General features: G+C 59.2%; 3 protein-coding genes across 6 annotated transcripts in view; 2 read left to right on the top strand and 1 right to left on the bottom strand.

Annotated features, from left to right (window-relative positions):
• The first annotated feature begins 216 nt into the window (after positions 1–216).
• kdm2ba (lysine (K)-specific demethylase 2Ba) lies at positions 217–6,947 on the top strand. 3 transcript variants are annotated; one of them, XM_068310327.1, is made up of 10 exons: positions 217–339; positions 3,135–3,359; positions 3,430–3,573; positions 3,659–3,745; positions 3,861–4,145; positions 4,219–4,961; positions 5,477–5,640; positions 5,706–5,867; positions 5,948–6,166; positions 6,237–6,947. In XM_068310327.1, exons 1-10 carry the CDS (start codon positions 286–288, stop codon positions 6,416–6,418), a joined length of 2,265 nt encoding a protein of 754 aa, XP_068166428.1. In that variant the 5' UTR covers positions 217–285; the 3' UTR covers positions 6,419–6,947. The 3 variants fall into 3 exon arrangements, with proteins under 3 accessions (XP_068166428.1, XP_068166430.1, XP_068166429.1); XM_068310329.1 differs by having other exon boundaries at positions 3,870–4,145; XM_068310328.1 differs by having other exon boundaries at positions 227–339; positions 3,138–3,359.
• On the bottom strand, positions 6,761–9,627 carry rnf34a (ring finger protein 34a). The gene is made up of 7 exons (XM_068310331.1): positions 9,252–9,627; positions 8,704–8,898; positions 8,277–8,621; positions 8,108–8,170; positions 7,701–8,031; positions 7,531–7,560; positions 6,761–7,355 (listed from the first exon to the last, which is right to left on the bottom strand). Exons 1-7 carry the CDS (start codon positions 9,255–9,257, stop codon positions 7,168–7,170), a joined length of 1,158 nt encoding a protein of 385 aa, XP_068166432.1. The 5' UTR covers positions 9,258–9,627; the 3' UTR covers positions 6,761–7,167.
• Positions 9,628–9,903: 276 nt separating this feature from the next.
• c3h5orf34 (chromosome 3 C5orf34 homolog) overlaps positions 9,904–10,540 on the top strand; it is a 6,182-nt gene continuing 5,545 nt past the window's right edge. Inside the window, exon 1 of one of the 2 annotated variants that reach the window (XM_068311403.1) lies at positions 9,904–10,540. This exon is cut by the window's right edge and continues 35 nt beyond it. In XM_068311403.1, coding sequence (XP_068167504.1) covers positions 10,384–10,540 — 157 coding nt within the window. In that variant the 5' untranslated portion in view covers positions 9,904–10,383. The other variant, XM_068311404.1, reaches the window with a different exon arrangement.

Raw genomic sequence — 10,540 nt, forward strand, 5'->3', positions numbered from 1 at the left:
AATATAATTAACCGATTACCAGCATTAGCGTTTGAATCTAATTAATTATGCACACAGTTAGTTTGTGATTTTTTAATGTTAAATAGTTATCTTTATTTCTTTAATCAACTATCATTCACGACGTTTATGTTGTTGCGAGGGAAACGGACGCGCTCACTAAAGCAGAAGGGGATATTTCCGAGGTCCGTGAACGTCCCACAGGCCCTGGACGTGAGGGCGGGAGGGAGGGAGCGCGAGGCTTCCGCCATGTTAGGTTGTGTTCGCGAGCGATGAGACGGAGGAGCCATGGCCCTGTCACTGAGCGGAGACGAAGAGGAGTATGAGTCCGAGTCCGAGCAGGTGGGAGCGCGAGCGTGTCGTTAAGTCACGTGTTAACGGGAGTCTGTTCCGGTAACGGGGAACGGCTTTCCCTCCCTTTTCTGCGGGTTATCGTTGGACTTCTTCTGTGGTTTCCTCCGCTCCGAGGCGACCGGACAAACATGTCGGTTCAGTCTTCCTCCGGTTAGCCGGGCTGTTAGCCGGGCTGTTAGCCGGGCTGTTAGCCGGACTGTTAGCCGAGTCTTAGCCGGGCTGTTAGCCGAGTCTTAGCCGGGCTGTTAGCCGGGCTGTTAGCCGGGCTGTTAGCCGGGCTGTTAGCCGGGCTGTTAGCCGGGCTGTTAGCCGAGTCTTAGCCGGGCTGTTAGCCGAGTCTTAGCCGGGCTGTTAGCCGAGTCTTAGCCGGGCTGTTAGCCGGGCTGTTAGCCGGGCTGTTAGCCGGGCTGTTAGCCGGACTGTTAGCCGAGTCTTAGCCGGGCTGTTAGCCGGGCTGTTAGCCGAGTCTTAGCCGGGCTGTTAGCCGGGCTGTTAGCCGAGTCTTAGCCGGGCTGTTAGCCGAGTCTTAGCCGGGCTGCTACCGGACACAGACCGGTCGGTAGACACCGGGTATGTGATGACCAGTTTACCGGAGCACTGCGGTCCGAAGCGTGCCCCCCTACCGCCGGGTGTCCCCGGTTCTCCCCCCGGGGGCCCCCGGCTTCATGCAGCTCCACGGCGGAGCGTCCGTTTCTGTTGGAGCCCCACTTCCTGACCCCAGCCCCCCCCCCCCCAGGTCCGGTAAGCTGAGTCCAGGCAATGGAATGGCCCCTCTGGTGCTGTGGGAGCCAGCCAGGGGCCAGTGACCCCCAGGGGCCCCAAACTGTTCTTGGTGCTGAATGGATTAGTTTGGACCAAAGTCTGGGTTCTGATTGACTGCTGGTTGTGTCCATCAACAGCTGATGGGTCAGGGACGAGGTGCTGGAGGCCCCGGGGCCCGTTGTGGCCCCCTCTGTTATGAAGACCTGTTTGTGCTGTTGGAGGACCTGGACTCCCAGGGAGGTCTCAGGAACCAGTCACAGAACCGGCCCCAGGTTCAGGAACCAGTCACAGAACCGGCCCCAGGTTTAGGAACCAGTCCCAGAACCGGCCCCAGGTTCAGGAACCAGTCCCAGGTTCCTGACACATTCCGTTAGACGTCAGCTGATTGACTGCTTGGTGTCGTCAGCCACCGGATCAGGATCAGGTCTGGGGTCCGTGTGTCTGGCGCTGGAACTGAACCCTCACCGCTACAGAACCGTCTCTCCTGCTGGTGAACTAATTGTCGGCGCCAGCTGTGTGGTGATGTCAGACGCCCTGCAGCGCCGGCAGCACTTCCTGTGATTTGTGTGTTTGTCAGAATCAAGTGGGACGGGTTCTGGTTCTGCATCAACAACAATCGGCCCGTTGTTCTGGACAAACAGCCTGGAGGAAACCCCCCCGAGTGAATCAGGACGGCGTGAAGGAGAGGCACTTCTGTCCCGGGATCAGGACGGGTCGTCCTGTTGGTCCAGATTTATCCTGTCCTAAATACAATAATAATGATCATTATTATTTTTACTATTTATCTGGTCCTTGTTATTACTATTAGTATCATTATATAATATAATAAAAATAATATAATAATAATATTATAATAATAATATTATAATAATAATTATAATAATAATATTATAATAATAATATTATAATAATAATTATAATAATAATATTATAATAATAATATTATAATAATATTATTGTTTATTGTTTACACACATTGTTTATTCTGGTCCTTTGATGTCAGTTTGATCCGATGTTCTGGTGGTACCGGAGAGAGGGTCACATGACACTCATCGCCTCACACCTCCTGTCGGATTATTTTTATCCAACAACAGTTACCACCAGAAAGGCAAACGTGTTGCCACGGTAACCTGTTGCTGTACTGGGCTGTGTTATGATTTGTCTTATTTCATTGCTTTTGACGGACAGAGACCACCATGGAGTGGTGGTCTTCATCGTCTTCAATCTCCTGGGGGAGTGTCCTACATCACCAGGACCGGGGTTGTGCTGCGGGTCAGGAAACGAGCATAGATCAAATATCGGGTGTGTCGTACCACTATGTCGGTCCCACAGAGACGACGAGCTTTACTCCACTAAAACCAGTCTGTAGGCTCTCCATCACGGCTGTCCACGACCAGCATTAGCATACAAGGGCTAATCAGCATTAGCATACCATGGCTAATGACCAGCATTAACATTAGCAACTGGCATCTCAACGACCCCCCCCATTGACACACAGGGTCCAGGCGTGTCCTGATGGCTGTTGCAACATGAATATCTCTGGACAACTAACTCTGGATAACTAACCGGTGATGACTAACCGGTGATGACTAACCGCTGATGACTAACCGGTGATGACTAACCGCTGATGACTAACCGCTGATGACTAACCGCTGATGACTAACTCTGAATGTCTAACCGGTGATGACTAACCGGTGATGACTAACCGCTGATGACTAACCGGTGATGACTAACCGCTGATGACTAACCGCTGATGACTAACCGCTGATGACTAACCGCTGATGACTAACCGCTGATGACTCACTGGTGATGACTCACTGGTGATGACTAACCGCTGATGACTAACCGCTGATGACTCACTGGTGATGACTCACTGGTGATGACTAACCGCTGATGACTAACCGCTGATGACTCACTGGTGATGACTCACTGGTGATGACTAACCGGTGATGACTAACCGCTGATGACTAACCGCTGATGACTAACCGCTGATGACTCACTGGTGTCTGTCTGTCCTCCAGCAGCGCGCAGCTAACCGGCCAAAACCCAAAATGGGGGCGTCGTCGGCCGTCAAGCTGCCGTCCAATCGCAGCGCGTCGGGGGCGCGGCGCCGGAGGACGCGCTGCAGGAAGTGCGAGGCGTGTCTGCGCACCGAGTGTGGGGAGTGTCACTTCTGCAAGGACATGAAGAAGTTCGGAGGGCCGGGGCGCATGAAGCAGTCCTGCATCATGAGGCAGTGCATCGCGGTAGGTCAGCTGAGCAGGAAGTGATGTGGGGGGGAGGGGGCGTTCCCTGTGACGTGTGCTGTCCCTGCAGCCCGTGCTCCCCCACACGGCGGTGTGTGTGGTGTGTAAGGAGGCGGGGAAGGAGGACACGCTGGAGGAGGAGGACGACAAGTTCAACTTCATGCTGATGGAGTGTTCCATCTGTAACGAGATCGTACACCCCCACTGTCTTAAGGTAGGGGCGTCGTCATGGTTACGGCGTCGTCATGGTTACAGGCGCTCGTCCATCAGCTGAACCTCTCCCCCTCTCCTCCCCCCAGGTGAGTGACGCGTCGGGCGTGGTCAACGACGAGCTGCCCAACTGCTGGGAGTGTCCCAAGTGTAACCACGCTGGGAAGAGCGGGAAAGTGAGTACGATGTGTGTGTGTGTGGGGGGGGGGGGGGGGGGTCTGTCGCCGTGGCAACACAGCCAGTGGCCATAGGCTAAAGGTATAAAGGCGTGTCCCGCTGTTTGTCCCTCTGGTGCTGAAGCAAAAACGGGGGCCGGGCTTCAAGTACGCCTCCAACCTCCCGGGGTCGCTGCTGCGGCCCCCCAGGGAGGAGGGCGACGCGTCTGCCGCCGCCCGCAGGAGGCCGGACGACACGCCCCGGTACCGCCCCGGCCCCACCCCCGAGGAGCCGCTGCACCGGCAGCCCCCCCTGCTGTCGCCCTGCGTCCCGCCCCGGCCCCGCCCTGAGGACAAGCTGAGGAGGAAGAGGAAGCTGTTTGAGGACGAGGAGGAGGAGGAGTTTGGAGGCAGGAAGAAGGTGTGTGTGTGTGTGTGGGGTGGGGGGGTGGGGGGGGTCCACAGACAGCGTCTCACTGCCCCCCCCCCTGCAGGTGAAGCCAGACGAGCCCTTCTTCTCCAAACTTCTGCACCACATCAAGACGGAGGAGGAGGAGGAGGAGGTGTGTGAGGAGGAGCAGCCCCCGCTCAGGGGGGGCGTGGACGGGAGGGGCCGTTTCGGAGACGAGGAGGAGGGCGACGACCCCCGGAGCGACCTCCTGAACCCCTTCCTGAAGGGGGCGGGGGCCGACAGCGACCAATCACACTGCAGCTCCCCACAGGCGGGCCCCAGCAGCGAGGGGGGGAGCGAGACGCAGGAGCGGGGCCCCCGCCCCAAAGCGCGCCGCAAGCGCCGGCTGCCGGGCCGCGAGCTGAGCCGCGCCCTGACCCAGGACGTTCAGCGCCCCCCCCTCAAGGCGGAGCCGGAGCCCGAGAACCAGGAGCCCCGCCTTCTGTTCCGCAATGGGGGCGAGCCGGGCCCCCCCCTCAGGCCCCGCGAGCTCAACGGCGCCCCCTGGGAGCTGCGCCACTTCTACCCCGGCCCCATCGCCCCCCTGGGCTTCAACAGGAGCACGCCCACCAGCCGGCCCCCGCCCCCACAGTCCCCACCCAAGTGTGTCCAAATGGAGCGCCACGTCATCCGCCCCCCCCCCATCAGCCCGCCCCCCGACAGGCTGCCCCTCAGGGACGGCAGGACTCACCCCGCCCAGAGGGAGGTGTGGATGAAGCTGTTCAGATACCTCACACACCCCCAGCTGTGTGTGTGTATGAGGGTGTGTAAGACCTGGAACCGCTGGTGAGCACACACACACACACACACACAAACACGGACACAACCACACACACAACCACACACACAAACACGGACACACACACACACAACCACACACACAACCACACACACACACACGGACACACGCACAGACAACCACACACACACACACACACACACACACAACCACACACACACACACGGACACACGCACACACACACGGACACACACACAGACATACAGACACACACAGACACACACACACACACAACCACACAGACACACACACACACACACACAGTCACACACACACACAGTCACACACACACACACACGGACACACACACAGACACACACACACACACACACAGTCACACACACAGTCACACACACACACACGGACACACACACAGACACACACACACACACACACACACACACACACACACAGTCACACACACACACACACGTTGATGCTTGAGCTCACAGTCGTGTGTGTTCTCTCTCTCTGTGGGGGCGTGCCTGTGGGCGTGTCCAGGTGCTGTGACAAGCGTCTGTGGGCGTGCATCGACCTGAAGCGCTGCTCCTCCATCACGCCGCTGATGCTGAGCGGGATCATCCGGCGCCAGCCCGTCTCCCTGGACCTCAGCTGGACCAACATCTCCAAGAAGCAGCTGAGCTGGCTGATCAACCGTCTGCCGGGTAGGTGCCCCCCACCCCCACCCCACCCCCCTGACCCCCCCCCACGCTAACAGGTGCTCCTGCAGGTCTGCGCATGCTGAAGCTGTCCGGCTGCTCCTGGGCTGCGGTGTCTGCGCTCTGCTCCTCCAGCTGCCCCCTCCTGCGCAGCCTGGACGTCCAGTGGGTGGAGGGGCTGAAGGACGCCCAGATGAGGGACCTGCTGTCCCCCCCCACCGACAACAGACCAGGTAGGTGAACACACTGGCGCGGGGGGGGGGGGGGGGGGCTGCTCCGGGGGGGGTCCTCACCTGCCCGCTGTGGCCCACAGGCCAGCTGGACACGCGCTGCAAGCTGCGTAACGTGGAGGACCTGCGCCTGGCGGGGCTGGACATCACCGACTCGTCCCTGTGCCTCATCAGCCGCCACATGCCCCGCCTCTCCAACCTGGACCTGAGCTACTGCAACCACATCAACGACCAGTCGGTCAACCTGCTGACCGCCGCCGGCACCACCACCCGCGACTCGCTGACCGAGATCAACCTGTCAGGTGAGAGCCGGCCCCGCTCCCGCTTCCTGTGGTCGCTACGGTTCCTGACGGGCGTGTCCTCCCCCCCCAGTGTGTAACCGGGTCACGGATCATTCCCTGAACTTCTTCAAGCGCTGCGGCAGCATCTGTCAGATCGACCTGCGCTTCTGTAAGCAGGTGACGCGGACGGCGTGCGAGCGCTTCATCGCCGAGATGTCGGTCAGCGTCCCCTTCCGCCTGAGGGACGACAAGCTGCTGCAGAAGTCCAGCTAGCCCCCACCGGGGGGGGGGGACCCCAGGAGAGGCTCAGCCGAAGCCGGTCCGTCCTAGAGCGTCGTCCCGTTAACGACCAAGAGGGGGCGGGGCGCCTCGGACCAGGAGACATTGACTGGACCCGGGACAGGAAGTGGGACGCGTTGGTGTCCAGGAGGCGTCTGAAGCAGTATTTATACCAGCAGCATTTCACGAGGTGACAGCTGAATGGAACGCCCCCCGTCGGCAGCCAGACAGCGCCCTCTAGTGCCAAACCCCGGCTGGATGGCGTGTGATTGGACCCCACCTCTGAACCGCCATCGATCATGTTTGACGGGGTTTTTGTCAGTTTATTTATTGCTCTTTTTTAGTGGAGTTTGTATTTATTCGTCACATGACCTGGACGCCGGGGCGGGGGGGGGGGGCGACCTACGGTAGGTGGTGTGTGTGTTTCGGGGTGTTTTGTGTTGTCATCACTTCCTGTGGGCGTGGTCATGTTTCTATCTGTACATTCAAAACTAATCGTGCTCATTAAAGAATCTGCTTTGTAGCCACGCCTCCACTCTGGTCACATGATCACGGGAGGGGTGGGGTCACCTTCACAGCGTTTAGTTTCCTGACGGATCAGAACATGAACCGCCTGACGCACAAAAACATTCAGGTCTTTATTTAACAAAATAAAAATTCAACATTCCCAAATAGACTGAAGCCCCTCCCCCTGAGGTGTCCCCCCCCCAGAGGCGTGTCCCCGCCGGCGCCCCCTGGGGCCCTCAGGACCTGAAGACGTGCACGGCGCGCACCACGTACTGCCGGCAGATGGGACACTCGCTCATCCTCTTGCCGCACCTGGTGCAGGTGATCATGTGACCACACTCCAGCAGCACGCAGTCGATGGCGGCGTCCATGCAGATCCGGCACAGGTTGTCGTCGGCGACGGTCAGTGGCGTCCTCTCGCCGTCTGCAACACAGACACCGTGGTGACTCCCTGGCAACACATTCCTATGGCAACCGCACTGTCGCCCTCACGGCGTCTGATTAGCATCGATAGCATCACATGTAGCATGGAGAGGCAAGAGGTGGGGCCTCCTGCGCTCTAAACAGGAAGTGCTGTCCACAGGTGACTGGAGGCTCACCTGTGGTCCCAGAGCTGCTGCTGGTTTCCACTGCAAGAAGAGGAGAACCTACGTTACTATGGTAACGGGTCTGATGCGGTGCAGCTGTGTGAGGAACCGTCAGGGCTCTGATTGGCTGCAGGGACAGCAAGGCTAAACATCAAACGCTGAGGGGCGTGTCCAGAGCCTACCTGACGTCCTGTGGGCCCCCCCCTCCAGGTGCAGCCGGCCCACCCGCTCCACCAGCTCCCACTTCTCACAGCAGCCTGAGTAGCTGACGGCGTTGAGCTGCAGGATGTCCTTCAGCTGCCGGACCGACAGCGTCTCCACGCCCCCCAGGTCCGACAGCGTCTCCACGCCCCCCAGGTCCGACAGCGTCTCCACGCCCCCCAGGTCCGACAGCGTCTCCACGCCCCCCAGGTCCGACAGCGTCTCCACGCCCCCCAGGTCCGACAGCGTCTCCACGCCCCCCAGGCTGCTCAGGGGCGACGGCCGCGCCCGGCGCCGTGCCCGGGGGTCCCCCTGAGGGGCAGGAAGGGGCGGGTGTTAGAGCATCAGGACAAGCCTTATGGCGATCGTCTGCCTCGGTACTGCTCACCTCTGGGGGGTCCTCACCAGGGGCCGGGGGCAGAGGAGACACAGACGTGGCGTCACCTGTGTCCTGCAACGCAAAGGGGGGCGGGGTCAGATGGACATCTCACCGGTTCAGGTTGTCATAGCAACACAAACAGTACAAAAAAACCCCCCTCCAGAGCCCGACCTCTGACCTGGGTGGTGTCAGAGCTGTTGCTCCGACTCAGCGGCTCCTCCTGAGACGCCACGAAGGCAGGCCGTGGGGTGGGCGTGTCCACGTAGGGCGTGGTGGGCGTGTCGTCTCCGTTGCCCCGGTAACGGAGCACCAGGTCCACCAGCTCCTCCTTCTCCCTGCAGGTGTCCGTGGAGACGTTGCGCAGCAGGAGGTACCGGCGCAGGACCCTCACCTGCAGGCGCAGGAGGCGTGGCCTCTGGAAGGCCGTGCTCCTCAGCAGGTGGCAGGTGTCACACACACGCAGCCCCCCCTGCAGCACGCAGCACAGCGAGCAGAAGCTCCCCCTGCAGGCGCAGCAGAGGTACTGCAACAGAGAGGGGAGGGTCAGCATGAGGCCCCGCCCCGGGGGTCAATAGGTGGCCCCTCCCTCGACAGGACACGCCTACCCTCCTCCTGAAGACGGAGAAGCTCTGCCCACAGGCCCTGCAGGCTGGCGGGGGACTGCCTGCGCTGGTGGGGGGGTAGGTGGAGTACCCCGCGCTGGGGGCAAACCTGAACGGCCGCTGGCCCCTGACGGCCCCCGCGCCCATCACGTCATTCAGTAGCCCGCAGCAGGAAGCCCACATGGCTGAGGCCCCCGCCTGACAGGAAGAGACACAGGTCTTCATCTGGGGGGGGGGGGGGCAGTTTGTGTGTGTGTGTGCAGAGTGTTTGTGTCCCGTGTGTGTGTGTGTGTGTGTGTCCAGTGTGTGTTTTGTCTCCACGCGAGACCAGAGGACACGGAACACACGTCTGACGTCAGCGCCTGGACATACAGAAAAACGTCACGACCACCGGAAACACGTGGTGTTGATCATTTCTCTCAGGCGGGCCTCGGACAGCCGTCAGGGCTCCTCTCCCGCCCGAACGACGGCTAAGCTAACAGGCTAACACCGGCAGATGAAACGGGCCAGCACCGCGCTACAGGCGGAAGTTACGTCAGAAATCTTTTCACCTTCATTGCAGCTCCGACATCTCTGCTGGGGGAGAACAGCTTGATGACGTCATCACCACCAGCGTCACGAGCCGATCTCAGCTGCGGGGAGACGAGTTTCCTGCCGCGAAACGATCCGCCGAGCTGCCGCTTCTTCTGCGCTCTGAACGGGCTGCGGTCCGTCCGCAGCCCTGGCGCGTTACTGCCTCCTGCTGGCCAGACTGGATAATACAGCCACTCCAGCCGTAGTGCGTTACTTCCCCCTGCTGGCCGGAATGAATACTACCAAACGTTAATTAACCACATTTATCAGAAGTTACACTTTGTGTAGGAAACAGGAACTTAAATATTTTTTGCGGGGAAAGGTTTTACATGTGATTTTCTCTCAATCTGATTTTTTTTTCTGTTTAAATTCACTACTGTGATTTAGCTGCTTGTAAATAAAGTTTAATTGAATCGTTCCAAGTGGTTAGCGCTGCTGCCTCACATCACGGCGGACCCGGGTTCGAGTCCCGCTCTGTGCGGAGTTCTCATGTTCTCCCCATGTCTGCGTGGGTTCTCTCCGGGTTCTCCGGCTTCCTCCCCCCTCCAAAAGCATGCGCTCCAGGTTGATTGGCCGGTCCCAAATTGACCATAGGAGTGAGTGTGTGTGTGAGTGGTTGTTTGTTTCTGTGTGGCTCCGCGGTACACTGGCGTCGTGCCCGGAGTGTCCCCCGCCTCTCGCCTTGAGACTGCCAGGATAGGCGCTGGCTACCCCGCGACCTGCGTTAGCGGATTAAGCGGGTTGGAAGATGAATGAATGAATGAATCGTTCCAGGCTAATGCTACTGGCTAATGCTGCTACTATGGTGACGCCACTACCGCAGGATGTCTCATCGGTTAACAGATCAGTTATTGTTATTGTTATATATTAACGGTAACTCGCGCTTCGTGAGAACACACACACACACACACACACACACACACACACACACACACACACACACACACGTGCACATCGAATGGAACTGTCGCTAGGCACGTGCCTTCATCATAGTAGGGTCACACTGTGGCTTCTGGTTTGTCCCCTCCCCGCGTCACACGTCCCTTCTTGATGACGTAGGGGTGCGTCACCGTGTTTTGAGTTCCCGCGGGTCCCGGAAGAAGCGGCGGAATGATGGACACCGGCGCCGGTCTGATGCTCCTGTACGAGGACGAGTCGGTGGACGTCCGGTACGGTACCGGAGCCCGGTTGCAGCTGTCGCCCTGCGGCTCCGAGTTCCTGCTGGAGGCACCGACGGGCCCCCCCGGACACCCGCGGGAGAGGGTCA

This window comes from Antennarius striatus, chromosome 3, assembly GCF_040054535.1.
Source record: "Antennarius striatus isolate MH-2024 chromosome 3, ASM4005453v1, whole genome shotgun sequence".
Taxonomy (NCBI): domain Eukaryota; kingdom Metazoa; phylum Chordata; class Actinopteri; order Lophiiformes; family Antennariidae; genus Antennarius; species Antennarius striatus.

What these genes read in the sequence shown, in the direction of transcription:
- kdm2ba (XM_068310327.1), top strand. Translation starts at nt 286, where the DNA reads ATGGCCCTGTCACTGAGCGGAGACGAAGAGGAGTATGAGTCCGAGTCC. An exon ending in ACGCTGGGAAGAGCGGGAAA is followed by an intron (nt 3,746 to 3,860) that starts GTGAGTACGATG and finishes TTTGTCCCTCTG; the next exon opens with GTGCTGAAGCAAAAACGGGG. An exon ending in CCCCACCGACAACAGACCAG is followed by an intron (nt 5,868 to 5,947) that starts GTAGGTGAACAC and finishes TGTGGCCCACAG; the next exon opens with GCCAGCTGGACACGCGCTGC.
- rnf34a (XM_068310331.1), bottom strand. An exon ending in ACAGCTCTGACACCACCCAG is followed by an intron (nt 8,171 to 8,276) that starts GTCAGAGGTCGG and finishes TTTGCGTTGCAG; the next exon opens with GACACAGGTGACGCCACGTC. An exon ending in GGGGGCCCACAGGACGTCAG is followed by an intron (nt 7,561 to 7,700) that starts GTAGGCTCTGGA and finishes CTCTTCTTGCAG; the next exon opens with TGGAAACCAGCAGCAGCTCT.